Here is a 22034-nt window from a genome sequence, read left to right as displayed (position 1 = left end):
ACTGACCACCAGGGGGCACAGCTCCTGCGTTGAGCGTCTGCCCCCTGGTGGTCAGTGCACATCATAGCGACTGGTTGACCGGTTGTTGTGGTCATTCCGTCGTTCAGTCACAGGCTTTTATTATATAGGACTCCCTATTCTGCATTTTACATCGCTGTGTGCTTGCAGCTGATTTGAAGTCTAGGTTTTGAGCCGTTTCCTTTGGTCCAAGAGGTTGTGATGGCTGGGAAGGGGAAGGCTGAGAGGACCGCTTTGCTTTGACACCGCCCCCGGCTTTTGATTTCCATCCTCCTCTCCCAGGAGGCTACAAAGCAAAGCTTCCCATTTTCCAAGACGGTGACACGCTCTCGCTTATGCCTTCTTATGCTTGGATACTTTTGAGAAGATTTAAACATGTTTTTAATTTGTTTGACTTTTAGTTGTTTTCAGTGGGAAGGCTGGCATGAATATCTTATGGGAAACAGGAATGTTTTCGGCTTCTCTGCTTGCCCCATGTCCAGTATCTCAGACGCAGTGTCCCCAAGCTGAAGACACCAGCCTGGCACAGCCCAGGCTCCATCACGGCTGTGACCTCAGACTATTCCTTAGCCAATCAGCCGCGAGACGCTAGCCTTTATGCGACTCAGAAAACGATGTCCCTTCTGCAGGTTAAAGGTTTAAAAAGAAGCACATTATTCCTTAATAATAATTATTGTGACAAACAAAGACTCTGTTTGAATAAGACATTTCATTCCACCAGGAAATTGTCAAAATAAACACATTTAGTTAGAAGACACTTCACTGCCATCTACCCAAACTGTGGTGACCACATATTTCCTGTCTTTGAAGTAAAACAACATGTAACAACATGTGACAAATGTCTAGCTATGATTAACACGTCGTCGCTGTGGCAGCTAGGACGATTATAATAGGAGTCCTGAATTCGTCTTTTAACAATTATTTTATTGTTTCTATCTCCTAATTATATCATAAATCAGTTCTCCTTTCCACCATCCACGTTCACTGTCACTATATTAGTTCATGTCTTTATTTCTAGCTTGGACGGTTGCAGTAGCTTGGACGGTTGCAGTAGCCTGTACCTCCATTCCCCCCCCCCGCCCCCCCCCCCCCCCCCCACCTTACAGCCAAGCTGCTCTAGCACCCCGGATGCTGTGGCATTTGCCATTCTCTCTGCTGGAGGGTCCTTCGCAGAGAAATTTCTGCGTGCTCTCCAACTCTAAGGGCAGGATAGAGTCCCTGAGTATGTCTTCTCCTTATCTTCCCTCCATCGTCGGACCACAGTCGACAGTGGTTTCTGGGTTTGTTTCTAAGTCTGTTTCTCCACTTGGTTGTTACTCCATCTGGTAGGGCTTGTAGAGCTCCTTTCTGCTCCCATGCCGCCTTGGGCAAATCACGGCCACACAAAGCATGCACGGTCTGGCACGGGAAGCGCTCTGCTAGCGGGGGAGGGAATGCTTTGCCTGGGAAGCAGCATTCGTCTGAGGGCCTGAGCTGCTCCGGCCGGGGATTTCAGGGACGCCTTCCCGGAAGAGGGGCGAGGGATTGTTACCAGCGCTGGGAAGGCTGCTTCAGGGTGGACAGGGGCTGGGGAGCTGATGGTGGGAACAGTGTCTTCATCGGAGCCCCTAAAGGCGCCATTGTTTCGGTCCTCAGCGGCAGGAAGCCGCCCACATCGCCTGCTTCGCCTTGAGCCTGATGAGCCCTCTCTAGGGACCCTCTGCCGCTCCGCCTGGGGCCCAAGCCCCAGACCCTCTCGTTTGCCCTCCAGCCTCGCATTCTGCAGCTCCCTGCCCCGCCTGCCCCTGCGGCGTCACCCTGTGACCTGGCACTAATTCTGAACTTCCCCTGTGCCTGCGTTTGTGCTTCCGTTGCTGCAAAACCGAAACCCACATCTCCGTACTTCTTCCTCCTGGGGAACGCTGTTTATCAGGAAGACCTTGCAGAGCTGGTCCGGCCCTGCTTTCCTGCTTTCCCGGCCTGAGGCCCCTCAAACCACCCTCTTTAGGGTTCCGGTTGCCTGAGAGGAACTAGCAGCTGCTCCCACCTGCCAAGCAATGGAGCAGGCCCACCGTGGAGGCTCTGAGACCGAGGCCGGCCTGGGGACAGGACCAAGGTATGTGTGTGCAGATATGGGCCTGCACCACCAGGACGCCAGCCCAGAGAGGGGCAGGAGCCACCTGGAGGGCGTGGTCTCAGGGCCTCTGGGATGGTTCCTCCTTATTCAGCACTGGTCTCCCCAGCCCGGGGCGTGGGGTGGGCAGAGGCCCCCCTTCCTGGGAGGAGGCTGATCCAGGAGGGAATGCTCCCCACAAGGCTGGGGTGAAGGCCTAGTGGGAGGGGGAGGAAAAGGAAAGTGGAGGGGGTCCAATCGTGAGGAATTGTGCTAGCAGCAGCCCGCCCCCCCCCTCTTCCCCCAGAAGCTGGGAGTTTGGACCCTGATCTCCCACATTCACCTTTAGAATGTCCCCCAGCCTTTGCACACTTCCGTTTCTAATACCTGGTCACTGGCAGTGGTGAGTGTTTGCAGAAATAATATTTCCGATTTCACCTACATTTAAGCCACCTGGCCTCATCCCACGAACGCTTGGGATGACTGAGCTGTGGGCTGGACGGAGTCCTCCCCGGCCCAGCTCTGGAGGCCTCCCTGACCAGCGGGTGTGAACTGCCTGGGGAGGGGGGAATCCCTGACCCCCGGAAGCTCTGCCTGGATGCCTGAAGCCACGTCCCCCTCCGGCTGACCCCTGAGAAGAAGATGGAGGCTGCTCAGAGCCTCTCGACTAGAGTTCTGAAGGAAAGGTTTCTGCCTTTGTTCTCTCTCCATTGCTCTGCTGGGGTCTCCAGAGGGCCTGGGAGATGGTCAGAGGGAAATGTGGGTTGTAAAGGTGAGAGGGAGGGAGAAGGGAGTTTTGATTTCCTTTTGTCCTTTAAAGTATTTTCTATATTCTTGGGAGAAAATGGTATAGGCTGGGTAATCGTATATATGGAGAGAGAGAGAGAGAGAGAGAGAGAGAGAGAGAGAGAGAGAATATGAATCAGGCCTCCTGGGCTGGAAAGAGTTCAGCAACATCATTTGGTCACACGATGCTGGGAAACCATGTAAAACAGTGATGCTTACTTGGCAAAGGAATTCCTTTCTCCTTCACGCCTGCTGGATGTCTCTGCTTATTTACCCACTGGTGCTTATTGTTGCTGTTGTTAATCCTCACCCGAGGTTGTTTTTCCATTGATTTTTAGAGAGAATGGAAGGGAGGGGGACAGACAGAGAGAGAAACATCCATGTGTTTTCTCCTACACGCAGGGGTAGAGCCTGTAACCAAGGTACGTGCCCTTGACTGGAATTGAACCCGGGACCCTTCAGTCCTCAGGCCAACACTCTCTCCACTGAGCCAAAGCAGCTAGGGCTGCACTGGTGCTTTTTAAAAATTAATGCACGAAAATAATACCACTTCACTAGCTTGGGATACAACATACAGTTACTTCTCTTATTAGTCAAAGTAACATCACTTCAGTCTCCCTCTGTACTTGTAAAAACTGTTTCTTTCTTTCCTCACATGCCACTCATGATCACTCATTTAACACCATTTATTGAGCATGTACAGGCATGGGAAAAGCAGGTTTACAGTTGTGAATAGGCAAAACACAGAGTTTTTTCTTGTATGATTATTGATGAATTATTGTATTACTAGAGGCCCGGTGCACGAAATTTGTGCACGGGTAGGGTCCCTAGGCCTGGCCAACAATTAGGGCCAATAGGGGCTCCCCCCCCCCCCCCCCCCCCCCCCCCCCGCTGCCAGCTGCCAGCAGGGGCCTGCCTTTGTTCTGCTCCACCCCCTGGTGGTCAGCACACATCATAGCAAGTGGTGGAATTCCTGGTTGATTGAACTCCCTAGGGAACAATTTGCATATTAGTCTTATATAGGATTTTCTTTTTAAAAAATATTTTTACTGATTTCAGAGAGAGGAAGGGAGAGGGAGAGAGAGAAACATCAATGATGAGAGAGGATCATTGATGGGTTGCCTCCTGCATGCCCTCCACTGGGGATTGAGCCTGCAACCTGGCCATGTGCCCTGACTGGGAATTGAATCCTGACCTGGTTCATGGGTTGATGCTCAACCACTGAGCAACCCTGGTCAGGGATGTATTATTTTCCATACAAACAACTGTAAACCCACTTTAGCCCCACCCTGTACTATATGGTAGGCCCCAAGTTAGGGCTCAGGGACACAGAACAAGACAGGCTTGGTCCCTGCTCTCATGGAGCAGTAGAGAGAAAACTAGAAAGCAGACAATAAATAATATCGGATGGAAATAAATGAGACTAAGGAGTTAGGGTAAGGGTTTCTTCATATAGCCGTGTGTCTGGGCAAGAAGGTGCTCTTAGAAGAGTCCCACAGTGATGGACTTAGGCTACAAAGAAGTCTAGTTCTCAGAGTAACAGCCCTGAGGTGTGGTTTTCGGGCTGAGGTGGGCTTTGCCTCTTGAGTCACATAAGAGGGGTCCAGAGGGCTCTAGAGAAGAGCCCAGGCCTCTGTTTGTGGCCCCGGTGAGCGGTTTCTCACCCCCGACCAGTGCTTGTCCTTCCTGGTGGGGCTGCTTGAAGGAGGGCTGGCACACGGCCTTCCCAACCTTCTCTGATCCCTTCTTTACAGTGAGGTTTCTCCCTTCAGCAGGACACTGGCCGTTTCTCTCTCTCTCTCTCTCTCTCTCTCTGTCACAGGTTTGTGAAGATTTCATTAAGAGAGGATTCACCAAAACCAATATGTTAGTGTCTTTTTGTTTGGGGCCACAAAACTTTTACAGTCCAAGCCTTATATCTTAATAAAATTAGGGAGGGATGAGAGGCTATGACATAGATTACTTTTTAACATGTTCCTGCTCTATTAGATAAAACTATTTTCATAAATAATAATGAAATGAAATGATTACATTTTATCTTTGCCCTTACTGAACAAAAAATAGTCCAATTGGCAATTGGTCTTCTTTTTAACAGTTTAACATTTTTTTAGTCTTTCTTAATATATTATTTTTTTTCAATTATAGTTTATATTCAATATTATTATTATTATTACATTTTTTCAAGTTTACATTCTATTTAATTTAGTACATGAAATGCAGAAGATTTCATGTTAATGTACTTAAATTCTTGATTCTAGAGCACAAACCAAGATATTTTTAAAAAAATTCTTTATTGTTTGAAGTATTACATGAGTCTCTCCTTTTTCCCCTCATTGACCTCCCCCTCCACCCTTTCCCCAGTCACAAGCCCTCACCCCCCTATTGTCTGTGTCCACTGGTTCTATGTCTCTGGTTCTATTTTTGTTCATCAGTTTATTTGTTCATTATGTTCCACAAATGAGTGAGATCATGTGATATTTATCTCTCTCTGACTGGCTTATTTCGCTTAGCATAATGCTCTCCAGTTCCATTCATGCTGTTGCCAATGGTAAGAATTCCTTCTTTTTTACAGCACTGTGGAATTCCACTGTATAGATGTACTACAGTTTTCTAATCCACTCGTCTGCTGATGGGCACTTAGGCTGTTTCAAAATCTTAGTTATTGTAAATTGTGCTGCTATGAACATAGGGGTGCATATATCCTTTCTGATTGGTGTTTCTGATTTCTTGGGATATATTCCTAGAAGTGGGATCACTGGGTCAAATGGGAGTTGCGTTTTTAATTTTTTGAAGAAACTCCGTACTGTTTTCCACAGTGGCTGCACCAGTTTGCATTCCCATCAGCAGTGCACGAGTGTTCCTTTTTCTCCACATCCTCTCCAGCACTTGTCATTTGTTAATTTGTTGATGATAGCTATTCTGACAGGTGTGAGATGGTACCTCATTGTTGTTTTGATTTGCATCTCTCGGATGATTAGTGACTTTGAGCATGTTTTCATATGTCTCTCGGCCTTCTGTATGTCCACTTTTGAAAAGCGTCTATTTAGGTCCTTTGCCCATTTTTTGATTGGATCATTTATCTTCCTTTTGTTAAGTTGTATGAGTTCTCTATAAATTTTGGAGATTAAACCCTTATCTGAAACAGCATTGGCAAATATGTTTTCCCATGCAGTGGGCTTTCTTGTTGTTTTGTTATTACATACTTTTTAATCCTTACCTGAAAACATGCTTAGAGAGAGGAAGGAAGAGAGAGATAAACATCTATTGATTACCTTCTGTATGTGCCTCAACCAGAGATTGAACCCAAAACCTGGGCGTGGGCCCTGACAGGGAGTCGACCTGGCAACCTTTCGGTGCAGAGGACGATGCTCAACCAACTGAGCCACTTCGGCCAGGCCGTTCAATATTATTTTGTACTAGTTTCAGGTGTACAGCATAGTGGTTTGATAATCATATACTTTACAAGACACTGTTCTCTTAAAAGGTATGAACCAGTGGTTCTCAACCTTGGCTGCACATTAGAATCACCTGGGAATCTCTTTAAAATCCTGATTTCTGGGCCTCATCCTCCGGAAATTCTGTTTCTTTGTTATGGGGTGGGGCCACACCATTAGTAACAAAGAAACAGAATTTCTGGAGGATGAGGCCCGGAAATCAGGATTTTAAAGAGATTCCCAGGTGATTCTAATGTGCAGCCAAGGTTGAGAACCACTGGCTTAGATGGTAAGATTATTAAGTGTTTATTTAACAAAGAGGTGGTTCGAGGGAGATCTGGCAGCTTAGTGATGTCATCAGGGACCCTTTACCTTTCTGCTCTGCCCCCCTTTGGCTTGAATGGTGCTTGCTGACTTTTTGTTTTCTTATTTGTTACCTCATTGCCCCATGATGGCAGCTGCAATTCCAGACATCACATTTAAGTTCCATGAACAGAGAAGTGGGGGTAGGGAGGGTGCGGAGGGTGGGAGAGTGATAATAGGAGCTTCTCTGCTGGAGTCTACCCCTGTCATCAAGAAAAAAATAGCATTTTCAGCCCTGGCTGGGTAGCTCTGTTGGTTAGAGCACAGTCTCTACACACCGAGGTTGTGGGTTTGGTGTCTTGTCAGGATACATACAAGGAATACATAAATAAGTGGAACAACAAATCAATGTTTCTCTCTCTCAAATCAATAATAATAATAATAATAATAATAATAATAACAATAATAGTAATAAAGAATATGGCCTTTTCAGAAGGCCCAAGCAAATGTTCTCTCAACTGTCACCAACTAGATCTGGGTCACATGGACACTCCTGTTTGGAAGGTTGGCTGAGAGACTGAGTGTATTAGTTTCTTGTTGCTGCTGTAACACATTGCCACAAACTTTGTCACTAAAACCCCCACAAGCTTATTATTTTAGAGTTCTGGGGGTTGGATGTCTTAAAATCAAGGCGTTGAGCAGGACTGTGATCCTTCTGGGGCCTCTACGGGAGAATCTGCTTCCTGGCCTTGCCCGGCTTGTAGAGTCGGCCTCCGCCGTCAAAGCCAGCAGGGCAGCATTTTCAAATCTCACTCTCTGATCCTCCCAGCGCCGTTTTCACATCTTTTTCTCACTCTGACTCTCCTGCCTCCTTCTTACAAGGACACTGATAATGTGCTTACACTGGGCCCACCTGGATGATCCAAGATTCTCTCTCTGTAACCAGGCAACCAGTGGGTCCAGGCTGCCAATTAAGCAGAGACAGGGTTGAATCATATATGAGCGGTTATTCCAATAATGCTGGCAGTATGGGAGAGCAGCAGGTCATCCACACACATCTCCTCTACTCCTCCCCATAAGCCAGCTGCTTATACTGGGTAGAAGGACCAAGATTACATAGGAAAGTAGGAATTACAGGCATGGGAAAGCAGGCAACACATAACGGTTTCAGGTTACAGGGAATGTGGGCTGGGGGTGGGGTGTTGCAGAGGGTGGGTGCCTCCAGGACCAGAGTGTCTTAGCAGCAAGGTTGTTAATCTAGGCAATTCTCTGAAAAGGAGGGTGAACTGCATTCTGATGTTAACTCCCATGTCCCAGGTGTGCAACTCTCAGCGAGGTTAGAATGTGCTTCCTCTAATCAGAACAGAAGGATCACGACTAACAGAGCATGGTTAATATTTCTTATAATCATAGCTAATTCCCAATATTCTATTTCCGCCCCTACCATCTCCACCTGAAGATCCCAATTACATTGGCAGAGTCCCTTTTACCACTAAAGGTAATGAAGTCATAGATTCCGGGATTAGTGCATGAACAAATGGGGGGGGGGGGAGGGGGAAGAGGGAAGGGGGGAAGCATTATTCTCACTGTCACAGACAGTGTCTAGTTTCTTCCAGCATGCAGGTGGGTAATGTGTGTAAAGAAGGACTTGTCAGTTTAGCCCATCTACAGTGTTTGACATTTTATCAACATGGATTTATTTCACAAACAAGCGTGCAGAGAAGGTCCTAGTAAACATGATTCCTTGTTCCAGTCTAGTCTGAGTCTAGCACTCCAGTAGCCTAAATCCTCAGGGGGAAAATTTGAGTCAAAGAGAACATACTGCTGTGGCTGGTGTGGCTCAGTTGGTTGGGCATCGTCCCATGCACCGGTTCAATTCCCAGTCAGGGCACATGCCCGGGTTGCAGACACGATACCCAATAGGGGGCATGTAGGAGGCAGCTGATCGATGTTTCCCTTTCACATCAGTGTTTCTCTCTCTCTCCCTCTCCCTTTCTCTCTGTCTAAAAGTCAGTAAAAATCGTAAACAATGAGAGAGAACACATTTTCTCGCTGCTCCTCTGTTAACTCTGCATGTGAGCTGAACCTTGATGTGCTGCTCTTTGTTCCAACAGCACCAGCAGGAGCCTGTGTCAGGAGGATGCTGCGGAGCAGGGCTGCTCCCCGGGGCCACTGAGGCTCCTTCTCGTAGGGAAGCGTGGGGCAGGAAAAAGTGCCACAGGAAACACTATTCTGGGCAAAAAGGCGTTCCTGTCCAGATTCAGTGGGAAGATGGTGACCGAAACGTGCCAGAGAGAGAGTGGGACCGTGAGAGGGGAGGAGGTTGTGGTCATCGACACCCCCAGCCTTTTCTCCTCAACGGCTTGTGCCAAAGACAAGCAACGAAACATTGAACACTGCTTGAAGCTCTCTGCCCCCAGCCTGCATGTCCTGCTTCTGGTGATCCCCATCGGCCACTGTAACGTGGAGGACAAAGAGACAATCGAGGGCATCCTGGAGGTGTTTGGAGCGGAAGCCAGAAGGTACATCATTATCATCTTCACTTGGAAGGACGATTTGGGTAAAGACTCCATGAAAAGTTACCTTCTACACGACAGACTGCTGGGAGGGCTGGTCGAAAACTGTGGACACCGCTACTGCTTGTTCAACAACAAGGCCGGCGAGGCTGAGCGGGACAGCCAGGTGGCAGAGCTCCTCCGCATGGTCAGGCTTTTGGTGGATGAGAATGGAGAGCCCTACCCCGTGAATTTCAACAACGAAGGCAATGGATTCCAGGTGAGGATTCTCGTTAAGGCCTCCAAAGATCTCTGTGTTGTTAGAGAGAGTGGGGTGAAGATGGGCAGAGACATGTGAAAAGGTCCATAGGTCTTGTTTAAGGGGATATCTACACTAATAAAAGAGAAACATGCAAATGCACCATCACTCCGTCACTCCGCCACTCCGCTACACCCACCACTCAATCAGGAGTGAGTATGCGAATTAACCCAACTAAGATGGCGGTGGCCACGGAGCTGGAGTGAGCAGGAGGCTGGGGTTGCCCCAGGTGATGGAGGAAGCCAAGCTTCCTGCCTGCCCTGGCCAGCCCTGGGCTCCACTCAAGGCTACAAAGCTTCAATTATAGACGATAATAAATCCCAGATACCTGCTTCCAGCCCGCCCTGGCCTCCGCTCAAGGAGGTGCTGAAAAAAAAAAAAGAAAAAAAGGAGAGGCTGGGAGCTTGGATTGCCAGGTGTGGTGGGGGGGGGGGGGGGGCGGGGGAGGGGGGGGCTGGGTAGCCAGCCTGAAAACAGCCGTCAGCCCCTCACCCAGGCTGGCCAGGCACCCAAGCGGGACCCCCACCCTGATCTGGGACACCCTTCAGGGCAAACCAGCTGGCCCCCACACATGCACCAGGCCTCTATCCTATATAATAAAAGGGTAATATGCAAACTGACCCTAACAGCAGAACGACTGGGAATGACTGGTCACTATGACACACACTGACCACCAGGGGGCAGACGCTCAATGCAGGAGCTGCCCCCTGGTGGTCAGTGCGCTCCCACAGGGGGAGTTCTGCTCAGCCACAAGACGGGCTGATGGCTGCCAATACAGTGGTGGTGGGAGCCTCTTCCGCCTCCTCAGCAGCGCTCAGGATGTCCTACTGCAGCTTAGGCCTGCTCCCCGCTGGCAAGTGGACATCCCCCGAGGGTTCCCAGGCTTCCAGAGGGATGTCTGACTGCCATCTTAGGCCCAATCCCCCCGGGGAGTGGGCCTAAGCCAGCAGGTGGTCATCCCCTGAGGGGTCCCAGACTGCGAGAAGGCACAGGCTGGGCTGAGGGACCCTCCCGAGTGCACAAATTTTTGTGCACTGGGCCTCTAGTTTATTCATAATCTGGAAAGATGAGGCACCAGATGGTAGGTTACTTTTGATATTAACCTTTGGATTTTATTGGTAAATTTATTGGTAAATTAAGTCCTTGCCTGACTTTACCCTTCATAGTTTTGGACACAAATGACTCATTAGACCCCCTTGGCTTCAATAAAACTATCCTTCTCTCTCTCTCTCTCTCTTCCCTCCCCGCCCCCATCCTTTCTGGCCACTCTGGGGATTGCCGAATCCTCCTCGAATGACCTCTAAAGGTTGGCATCTACAGGGCTTGGTCTAGCCTGTCCTCAATTCTCTACACGCTCCCTTGGGTGATCCCACATTTCACGGCTTTGAGCTTCATCTATTTCTAACAGTTTCCAAATTAGTAGCCCTAGCCCAGGTCTCTCCTCTGAGTTCTGCCTCCGTTATCCAATTGCTACTTGACATCTCCACTGGGCTCTCTTATAGGACCCCAGACTTAACATGTCCAAACTTCCAGTTTTCCCTCTTGAATCTGTAAGATTTCTGTTTTCCTCTCAACTTGGTAAATGGTTGTGCTGCTTACTACGCTCTTCAAACACAAACCCAGGAGTCAGCTTTGATACCACAGCTAGCACCTGCTGCCCAAGAAATCCTCAAGCCTGTGATCATGCACCTGGCACCCACCTGCTTCTCTCCACCCCCACAGCCAGCATCGGGTACGAGACAGCCTCTTCTCTTGCCTGTACTAGCAACTCTCCCCTCATTCATTCTTGGGCCTTATACCCCCACCCATTTGACACACAACAGCCAGAGTGACCTTTTATTTACTTATTAAACTTGAATGAAGAATGTATTCGGAACTAAGGAAGGCAAGCTTTTGCTTCTGAGGAGCTTATACTTCAACTGGAGTGACTTATGCATAAGGAACAAAGTAATCATTGGTTCAGTGTAACTAAGCGAATGTTGGTATAGAGAATCCTATAAATATAGGTGCCGGAGAAGGTAAAGCAAACAAAAATTCAGCATGGGGGCCGCTGGGTTCGAGAGGATCTTCTTAGAGCTGATGGCCATGGGAGAGAAGTCAGTACTTATTGAGCACCTACTAAATTCCAGACGCATACATGAACTGATTTAGTCTTCACAGCAACTCTGTGCACAGATGTTCTACAGATGAGAACCCTGAGGCTCGAGTTCTGAAATATATGTATCTTCAGGGGCTGCTGTGAGGAGTAAATGAAATGCTTACAAAGTAATTTGCAAATACTTGAAACTGGGTAAATGTTCAATAATTATAAGCTGCTATTATTATGATTGTTATTATTATTATAAAAGTGTATGAGGTTCAAATAAATTATGGAGACATTAAGGATTTAATAATCCAGCCCAGTCGGTGTTGCTCAGTGGTTGAACGTTGATGCATGAACCAGGAGGTCACTGGTTCGATTCTTAGGGCACATACCTGGGTTGCGGGCTCAATCCCCAGTAGGGGGTGTGCAGGAGGCAGCCAATCGATGTTTCTTTCTCATCGATGTTTCTATCTCTCTATCCCTCTCCCTTCCTCTCTCTAAAATCAATAAAAAATATTTTAAAAAAGGATTTAATAACCCAGAGATGGAGCGAAGATTCTCACTTTTAGGACTCTAGCACCAAGACATAAAAACATATGAAGGTATGGACAAGGACCTTTATCACTGAATATTTTGAAATAGTAAAACCAGAAATAGCCTGTAGGTCTATCAATAAAGGAAGGATTGCATTAGTTTAAATGGTTGCATATGGAACTAATTGCATCTACTTGTGTAGATGTGCAGACATATTATCAAGCTGGTTGCAGAACAAAAAAGCCTAAGTCTCTCTATGTGTTCATATATGCTTGCATGTATTTGTGTAAAGATAGGAAAACATAGAAGGATATACAAGTTAACAGCTTACTTTTCTGGTGGATTGGAGATGGAAAAATTATTCAATTTTAGATCATACACATTTGCATGGTAACAATCCTTTGGATTAAAATAAATAAACATGAAAGAATTTGAGCTGGGCTGTGGAAGGTGGAAAAAGTCTGATAACCAGAGAGGAATGAGAGGACCCAGGGAGAGATGATTGATGGTATCAATGGTTTTGGGTAAGGCCAGATGAGGAAGCAGGAAAGTTGGTGGGCATGGAGACTTAACAAAGACAAGGTTAAAATAAAGCACAGGAAGCTTCTAGGGATAGCAGAGTCATCAAGATTGTATGTCATTGTTTTCACCTTCTTTTTTTTGGTTAATCCTCACCCGAGAATATCTTTTCCATTGATTTTTAGAGAGAGGAAGGGTGGAGTGGGGGAGGGAGAGAGAGAAAGAGAACATCAATGTGAGAGAGACATCAATTAGTTGCCTCCTGCACACACCCCAACTGGACCAGGGATTGTGAACCTGCAACCCAGGGATGTGTCCTTGACTGGGACTTGAACTTTGACCCTTTGGTGCGTGGGCCAACACTCTACCCACTGAGCACACTGTCTGGGTGTTTTCAACTTGTTTTATGATCCCATGCCAATTCAAGTTTGGGGAATCAGCATAAGACTTCACCAGGCAGGTGGAGGGGACACCCTTTGTCGTCATCTCTACTTGCCCCCTTGGATGGGGGAGCTTCCACATTTTACTGGATTCATGTGAGAAGAAGCTTCATCTCTACCCTGGGGGTCCAGTGAGGGCAGGAGACATTGGAGAGACATGGGGAGCCCGCTTCCCAATGTCCTCGCGTTGCCTTGTCTCTCAAACGCACATCACAGCCATTCCCGAGCTAATTTCTTTCTTCAGGGAGGCCAGAAGTTCTCCTCAAGCCACTGGATTTTCTTCAGGAATAGCAGAAACCCTGGGAGCCTTTCGAAGGAATTACTGATAGGAACTGTGGAGAAGTGAAGTTAGAGCTTCAGGAACAATGCCTTGCAGATGGGTTTCATGGGGCTGCTTCGAGAGCGCGACCCATCTTGCATCTGGGAAACCTGTTGAGGCAGCAGCAGCAGTAGGATCTCAAGATTGACTGTCATTATGGACAAGTCTAGAATGACCAGGAAAGGCCATGACCATGGCCTTGATTTGACCACATCCTAATCATCAAGTTATTCTGAATTATACACTCGTGTCTCCATTTCTTTACTTTGTGAAAAGAAGAAAGTTTAGATCTGTGTACTTCATTTCCCCCCCTTTATTTTCCAGGACCGTGTGAAAGAAGCTACCTCTCAGAAGGGGGACAATCTACATGGTAAGGTGATCCTTAGAAGAACGTTAAGCTCAGCTAGACATTCCTTTGAGTGCGTTATGCATCAAAGTGATAAGTCAGAGCAAAAATGTACCCGGAGACCTAGCTTGTGTCAATGCGTACAACCTGTTCTTAGGGAACTCTTACCCCTTTTGAGAAGGTGTAGCACCAGCAAAGGTCCTGTACCCGGCGTGAGTGTCCCTGACCTTCTCTGCAATGTTACAAAGCTGGGCTTGCCTGCTGTACTGAGTTGGCCTCTCTGTCCTGCCCTTAGATCTAGCACCACCCAATTTTTGACTCCTCCTAGGAAAGCAGAAATCCCTCCTTCACAGATAGCACTAACTTGCAGAATTCAGTGATGCAGCTCAGTGTCCTTGTACTGATTGCCATTAGTGATGTGTACTACACTCTGCACATGACAGTACATCCAGAGCTACCTCGTTCTATGTAGTAGATGCAATTTGGTCTGTAGGATGGGCATATATTACTAATTCAACCATCTCTTTATTGATGTACTTTCCAGTTATTTCTGGGTCAGCTCTGTGAAAGAACTGAATATTCACAACAAAACCCCCCCCCCACACACACAAGCACACATAAAGAAAGAAAGGAAGAAAGAAAAAAGAGCTGAATATTCAGCACTGAATACAATAGATGAGCTCTCTGTCCTCCCCAAATTTCCCAAAAAAATAATTAAAATGAAAATTTTAATAATGATAATAATTGCAGTTGACATGTGCTGAAAAATTACATGAAATATGTATTAATCATTCAATCCTCATAGTATATAATATATATTCTTTGTACCAACCTTATAAAGAAGATATTATCATCATCCTCATTTTATAGATGAATGAACTTAGCCACAGATCTGTAACAGGCAGCAGTAGGGATTTAAAATTCTGTCGATGCCCTGCAGCCAAGACCCTGAGGGACATACCTGTTGCGAATAAAACTGGGTTTATTGACTATGGCCACGAGGGAATAGCACATCACGAGAAACCAAGGGGTATTTCAGAATGTGGTGTTGGAAAGGACTTTTTTAAAAAAATGTTTTTATTGAGTTTTAGAGAGAAAAAAGGAGGGGGGAGAGAGAGAGAGAGAGAGAGAGAGAGAGAGAGAGAGAGAGAAAGAGAGAGAGAGAGAAACATCAATGATGAGAGAGAAACATTGATCAGCTGCCTCCTGTATGCCCCCTACTGGGGATCAAAACTGAAACCTGGGCATGTGCCCTGACTGGGAATCGAACCAGTGACCTCTTGGTGCATGGATGATGCTCAACCAACTGAGCCACACAGGCAGGCAGAAAGGACTTTTTATAGGATGTAGGCTAGTGAGAGGTGATTTTGGGGAAAGTAGTAACTTTCCGAAGGCAACTTTCCAAGGACGTGTAGTCATTGCATTTCAGCTGCTTTCTTTAAATGCCACATTCACTCCCTCCCAGATCTGTCATGCAGACATGGAGTGACAGTCCACCTGGATGGCGCCCTGGTTAACAGAGACCCAGTGACTATCCCTGGAGTTGCTGACTCTGCCATTTGCTCAGCCCGTAAGTGTGGTGTGGACCTTGGATCACAGGAGAAGTGGTGGGAACAGGGCATGTATGGAGAGAGAGTTTTGTAGCACAGGTTTTTACAGCAATTTATGGAGGTATAATTTACACAGAGTAAATAAACTCAATGACTTTTACACATCTACACATACGCGACCACCATCTAGATAAAGATATGGCACATTTCCATCTCCTTACAAGTTCTCACTGCCCCTCCCCTAAGGGAACCACTCTCCAGACTTTTACGAACATTGGTCAACCTTGTCTGTTCTTGAACTTTATATAATGTGCTCACATTGCATGTAATTTTGTGTTTGGCTTTTTAAAATTAGCATATTTTGGAGATCTAGCCATGTTGCATATCAGTAGTTCATTCTTTTCTTTTTTTAAAATTGCTGAGTTGTATTCTATTTTATGAATATACCATTCAGAGTTATTTTATTGTTATTATTATTATTTTAAAGAACAGTTTACTGATTTTTAGAGGGAGAGGAAGGGGGAGAGAGAGAAACATCGATGTGAGAGCAATGCATCCATTGGCTGCTTCCTGCAAGCCCCTTACTGGGGATTGAGCCTGCAATCTGGGCAGGTGCCCTTGACCTAGAATTGAGTGAGCAACCTCCTGGTGCACGGGATGACACCCAACTACAGAGCCACACTGGCCAGGGCCACTCATGGTTATTTTAAACCTAGATTCTTCCTGGTCTTGCCTTAGCCCATGGACTTCATGTCCCAGTACTTACCTTTGGTAGCAAAATGAGAGGAATGCTAAGGACCAAGACCAGTGAAAGCCAAGTTTAACATTTTCATGTTCCTGGGCAATCTCAAGCCCTTGACATACCTCTTAATTTGTTCATGGTCCCTTTCGTGGCTTTTACTTTGATGGGTAGCTTCTGGCCAGGACTACAGTTCTATTGGGTCAGAGCACTGATGCCATTTTCTATAAAAACTGACAAGGAAGAGAATCGATCAAACTTGTCTCCATCTTTGTGTCCAACTATAAAAAGAGACTTGCAATCTGTCGTTTTGTCCTCCAGGGGAGCAGCTGCAGGCCGCAGGGTCGGAGCCGAGCCCTGGGATGTCAGAACTAAAGGTCCTGCTCCTGGGGAAGCGTGGCGTTGGGAAAAGCACAGCCGGAAACAGCCTTCTGGGGAAGCGAGTCTTTGAGACCAAATTCAGTGACCACTCAGTAACCAAGAAGTTTAAGTCTGAGAGCAGAATCTGGAGAGGGAGGAAAATTTTGATCATTGATGGCCCAGACTTACTATCTGATTTAAAGGACTTTAAATCAGACCTTCGGAGACATGCCCCTCGGGGGCCCCATGCCTTCCTGTTGGTGGCACCACTGGGCTCCTTCACTGAATATGCAGAGATGCTGAGTACCATCCAAGAAAGTTTTGAAGACGAATTAACTCAGTATATGATTGTGCTCCTCACAAGGAAAGAAGACCTAGAGGATCAGAACATAGACACGTTTTTAGCCAGCAATGGAGCCCTCTGTGAGCTTGTCAAGAAATGTGAAAACCGATACAGCATCTCCAACTACAGAGCGACAGAAAAAGAGGAACACTGCCAGGTGGACGAGCTCCTGCAAAAAATTGTGGAAGTGGCGCAGCAGAATGGAGGCAAGTCTTGCAACTTCAAAAAGGAAGGTAAGAAAACATTTAATACCTGCTTTAAAAAAGCAGAGATAGGCTATACAGGAACTTATTATTTTCTGAAGGGCATAGAGAAGATAAAAAGGACAGGTCCACTCTATCGACTAACTCTTCTCTTTCTCATTTCTCCAATTTAACTAAACTTATTTGCCTTTCCTTGCATACTGTGCTGACCTGGTCTTTAATTCTTTCATGAACCATACCTCATCTCTCCAGCTGGATGGTGAGGGCCGTGAAGGAAGGAGTTGACCTTTTCCAGCATCTTGTTTTGGGTACAGTTTTCAACCTCTTTTGCCCAGGGCTCAGCACTCATTGTTGCTCTTGACCATTGGTTTACTTTCTCTTTCTTTGTCTTAAGTTCAACTCTCTCTCTCTCCCTTTTAATTTTTTTTTTTTTAATTTCAGAGAGAAGAAGGGAAAGGGAGAGAGAGATAGAAACATCAATGGTGAGAGAGAGCCATCAATTGACTGCCTCCTGCATGCCCCCTACTGGGGATTGAGCCTTCAATCCAGGCATGTGCCTTAATTGGGAATAGAACTGTGATCTCCTGGTTCATGGGTTGATACTCAACCACTGAGCCACACCAGCCAGGCTCTCCCGCTCTCTTTCTTGACTTTGTTTATTCTCTTGCTTCTTTACTCTTCTCTCCATTGGAGAGGGGAGGCCATTTTGACGGAACAAGAACTGGGAGCCTGAATGCTCATGATGGGTGGGCCCCGCATGGCTATAGGTGGGATTTATTTATTAGCCTGGCCACACAACCCTATCTACTGCTGAAACAGAAGTTCCCATCCACTAAGTGCTATGCATTCTATTGACCTGAGCTGAGATCCTTCCAGCCCAGCATGACTCATCCCATTCTCTTGTGCTTCAAATGTGCTCACCTGGGAAGAACATCAGGCCTAAAGGAGCATATCTGTTCATTGAGCCATTTCCTATTCCTCATGGAGGGCCAGGTGTTGGGGAGCTTCAAACAGCCCTAGCTGGTTTGGCTCAGTAGATAGAGCACCGGTCTGAGGACTGAAGGGTCCCGGGTTCAATTCTGGTAAAGGGCACATGCCCAGGTTGTGGGCTTGATCCCCAGTAGGGGGCATGCAGAAGGCAGCTGATCAGTGATTTGCTCTCATCATTGATGTTCCTCTCTCTCTCTCTTCCTTCCTCTCTGAAATCAATTATATATATATATATATTAGAGGCACGGTGCACAAAAATTTGTGCACTGGGGGGGCGGTCCCTCAGCCCTGCCTGTACCCTCTCGCAGTCTGGGACCCCTCGGGTGATGACCACCTGCTGGCTTAGGCCCGCTACCTGGGGGATTGGGCCTACGCTGGCAGTCAGACATCCCTCTGGCAGCCCGGGAGCCCTCAGGGGATGTCCACTTGCCAGCAGGGAGCAGGACTAAGCTGCAGTCGGACATCCTTAGCGCTGCTGAGGAGGCGGGAGAGGCTCCCACCACCACTGCTGTACTGGCAGCCATCAGCCTGGCTTGTGGCTAAGCAGAGCTCCCCCTGTGGGAGCGCACTGACCACAGGGGACAGCTCCTGCATTGAGCATCTGCCCCCTGGTGGTCAGTGTGTGTCATAGTGACCAGTCATTCCCAGTCATTCTGCTGTTAGGGTCAATTTGCATATTACCCTTTTATTATATAGGAGTGCCTGGCCAGCCTGGGTGAGGGGCTGATGGCTGTTTGCAGGCTGGCCACAGCCCCTTCATGGTGGGGGGTCCTGCTGGGGTGCCTGGCCAGTCTGGGTGAGGAGCTGAGGGCCATTTTCAGGCTGGCTAAGCCCCTCTGCGGGGATCCTCACCCCATGAGGGTGTGGCCAGCCTGGGTGAGGGGCTGATGGCTGTTTGCAGGCTGGCCACAACCCCCAGCCACCCAAGCTCCCAGTGGAGGCTGGCTGGAAGCAGGTATCTGGGATTTATTTGTCTTCTATAATTGAAACTTTGTTGCCATGAGTGGAGGCCACAGCCAACTCAAGGCAGGCGGGAAGCTTGGCTTCCTCCATCGCCGGGCAACCAAGCCTCCTGTTTGCTTCAGCTCTGTGGCTGCAGGCCGCCATCTTGGTTGGGTTAATTTGCATATAGTCGCTCTGATTGTGTGGTGGGCGTGGCTTAGGGCATAGCAAAGGTATGGTTAATTAGCATCTTTGTATTTTATTAGCATATATATATATATATATATATATATATATATATATATATATATATATGATACAGACATGTGGGAATGTCAGGAGAGGCTGTGTGGAGGAAGCCCAGTGTGAAATGGGCTTTGGAGAATGGGTTGTTTGGATTGCTAAGCAGAAACTTGGAAGACATTCCAGAGAGTACACTAGCAATTTGAAACGAAGAGGTAGGACTAAGCATGTCACGTGTGAGGGAACATCAGGGAGTGGTTTTGATGGATATGGAGGAGTCACACCTCTAGATAAAGTGGGATTGGGAGCTTACAGAGGCCCTTGAGAACCATACCCCCTGAGGTATGGAAGCAGGATTGAAATACATGACAGATATGGGGTTGTCGGGAGACTTTATTCATCCTGTAAGCATAATATTATGGCTTCGGAATAAGCAATTCAATAATTTCCCCTTGTCGGGAGAGCACGGGGTGGGCTTCCTTTCTCCTTGTTTTGAGGTGGATATTCATAACTTGGGGAAAAGGTGATTATAACCACGAGATGCCTTTTGACATCAATGAAAGACACAGATAAACTGAATGTGGTTGTAATGAGAAGTGCTGCATCTGGTAATCCACAGATGGTACGTGTAGTTGCTTTCTCACAAAAAGTAATTCTATGGAATAATTTTACAAATACACCCAGGAGATTTTGCTACGGTTGGCATTAGTCGTCAGTGGGAAGACACAGTCACAGCAGGAACAGAAGACAGAGATGAGAGGAGTAGACTGGCCCCAGGTGAGTAGGTGAAGAGTAACAAAGCACTCACAGGTGCCAGGAAGTCAGAGAAGTTACCCGAAAAAGGAGCAGATTGAGAGATAGGAACAGTAGCATGTCCGCGGGTGAGCGCGGGGCAGGGACTGTGGCCAGGTCCTGCCTCGGAGTTCAGTGTGCCTGGAGGAAGCCATCCCGCCTCAGGGCTGGAGCTGCTCTGGGAAAGCAGCCCCGACGCTCCCTGAGTGTCCCGGCTGCCATGTGTGGCATCGCTTTGAAAGGCGCACCCAGGTCAGCCCGGGTCATGACTGTCCTGCTTTCCTCCCACAGAGGCCCTGCGCCTTGTCCTCGTGGGGCGGAGCGGGACTGGGAAGAGTGCCACCGGGAACGCCATCCTCGGGCGGCCCACCTTCACCTCTCAGCTCCGGGCCCAGCCGGTCACCACGGAGTGCCAGACGGACAACACGACGCGGGCGGAGCAGGACGTCATGGTGGTGGACACTCCTGACCCCTGCCTGCTGTCCAGCCAGCTAGCCCACCGAGTGGAGCTCCGACGCAAGGTGTTCGGCTGTAAAATGGACACGGTTCTAGTCCTGGTGCTCCAGCTGGGACGGTTCACGGCCCAGGACAAAGCGGTGGTGGGGACACTGGGGACCATCTTCGGAAAGGATGCTATGGAATACATGATTGTGCTTTTCACCCGGAAGGAAGACTTGGGGGCCGCGGACATTAGAGATTACTGCAAAAACACAGATAACACATTTCTTAAGGAGACCATTAAAAAGTGTGGGTGGCGAGTTTGTGCTTTTAATAACAAAGAAACCGGCCAAGCTATGGAAGACCAGGTAACAGACCTTTTGAAAATGGCCAATGAGCTGATACGTAAACGTAAAAAGCACAGATTTTTCTGTGATGAGAATGACAGCAAAGTAACGAAAGATGCCCGGGAAAGGCAATATCCCGGAAAAGATTTCCTAAAGCAAGTAAAAAGTTTCTTTTAAAGGCGGCTGACGTGCCTGGGGTCTCTTTAAGTTAGAGACGCACTCAGGTTGCGGGGTATAGGAAGACTGGTGGATGGGAAGTGGGTTCATGACTTTTAAGGGCTTGAGAAATCAAGGCCTCTCACCTGTGATGCTTCGGCTCTTTGAGGTAAACAAATTTTCAGGTTGGGGCAGGTAGTAGATTATAAAGGAGCAAGAAAAAATAAGGTAGGGAAAACGGGTCAGAATCAAGTCACAAGAATTACCTTACCTTTGCAGGTAGGTCGGAGTCAGGACCAAGGCGAAGGCCAGCCTGTGGCCAGAATACATATTGTTACACAAGAATCAGGGCGTCCAGATACATGAGAGCGAGGCGAGTCCGGCAAGTCCTGGGCGTGGCAGGGAGGTGCCGCTGGACTCCTGTGGGCCACCCCGTGCCTGCCAGGCCCGCTGGCCGCTGAGCTGTCCTTTCCTAGTGTGATGGCTATTCCTTTGTGCCCTCTCCATTTCTAGTCTTTGTTGTCCCTGAGGAAGTGAACAAGACTGTGAGGTTTCAAATGACTATTGTTAAATCATCACAGTGAAGTAGACTAGAACAAAAATCAGTAAAATTGCCAAGATTAGACAACTTTGCAAAATTATTAAATTTTAAGTATAATTCTAGACTCCCTCTAGAAAAGGTTATTGAAAACTCTTTTGCACTTTTCTCCCTTCTTTATCTTGAGGGTTAGGAATTAGGTTATAACCAGACAACTCACATAATTATGGTGTAAACACATTAGGGGCTTATGGTTTCTCATGTCCGGGGGCAGGCCGTCTGAGGCAGGCGCCGTGTCCACGGTCCAGCTTCATTCTCACGCAGTCTCCGCACTTCAGGTTGCCACTGGCTTCCAAGCTGGTGATGTTCTACTCACAGGTGAGCAGTTGAAATTGAGAGCTGCCTGATGGAGGCGCTGTATGAGGCAAGAACTATAGAATCTTCTTTCAGTAGATGTAGGGCCAGATGTTTTCAATATTAGCCACTTTAGAGATACTTTGGGGACAGGATCTATATCACCCGCCTTTGTTTTTTTGTTTTTTTTTGAAAGTATCAGCTTACCTTCAAGACTGACCCATTTATAAGAGCATGGACTGTCACCATTAATAATTTTGTATCCTGCATAACTATTACGACAAATTCTGGAATACGTGTATGCAAATATACTCCACTGAGTGAAATAATAAAGATGAATGATATTATGAA

At 47.4% G+C, this 22034-nt stretch overlaps 1 protein-coding gene across 2 annotated transcripts; it reads left to right on the top strand.

The window, feature by feature from the left end:
- The first annotated feature begins 1838 nt into the window (after positions 1 to 1838).
- Positions 1839 to 22034, top strand: GIMAP8 (GTPase, IMAP family member 8). Of its 2 annotated transcripts, XM_059655762.1 has the most exons (6): positions 1839 to 2113; positions 8748 to 9408; positions 13667 to 13712; positions 15154 to 15258; positions 16299 to 16913; positions 20142 to 22034. In XM_059655762.1, the coding sequence occupies exons 1-6, from the start codon at positions 2055 to 2057 to the stop codon at positions 20810 to 20812; spliced, it is 2157 nt and encodes a 718-aa protein (XP_059511745.1). In that variant the 5' UTR covers positions 1839 to 2054; the 3' UTR covers positions 20813 to 22034. The 2 variants fall into 2 exon arrangements, with proteins under 2 accessions (XP_059511745.1, XP_059511746.1); XM_059655763.1 differs by lacking the exon at positions 15154 to 15258.

Source organism: Myotis daubentonii, chromosome 10, assembly GCF_963259705.1.
Source record: "Myotis daubentonii chromosome 10, mMyoDau2.1, whole genome shotgun sequence".
NCBI lineage: Eukaryota > Metazoa > Chordata > Mammalia > Chiroptera > Vespertilionidae > Myotis > Myotis daubentonii.
This window is presented reverse-complemented; position numbering and strand designations above follow the sequence as displayed.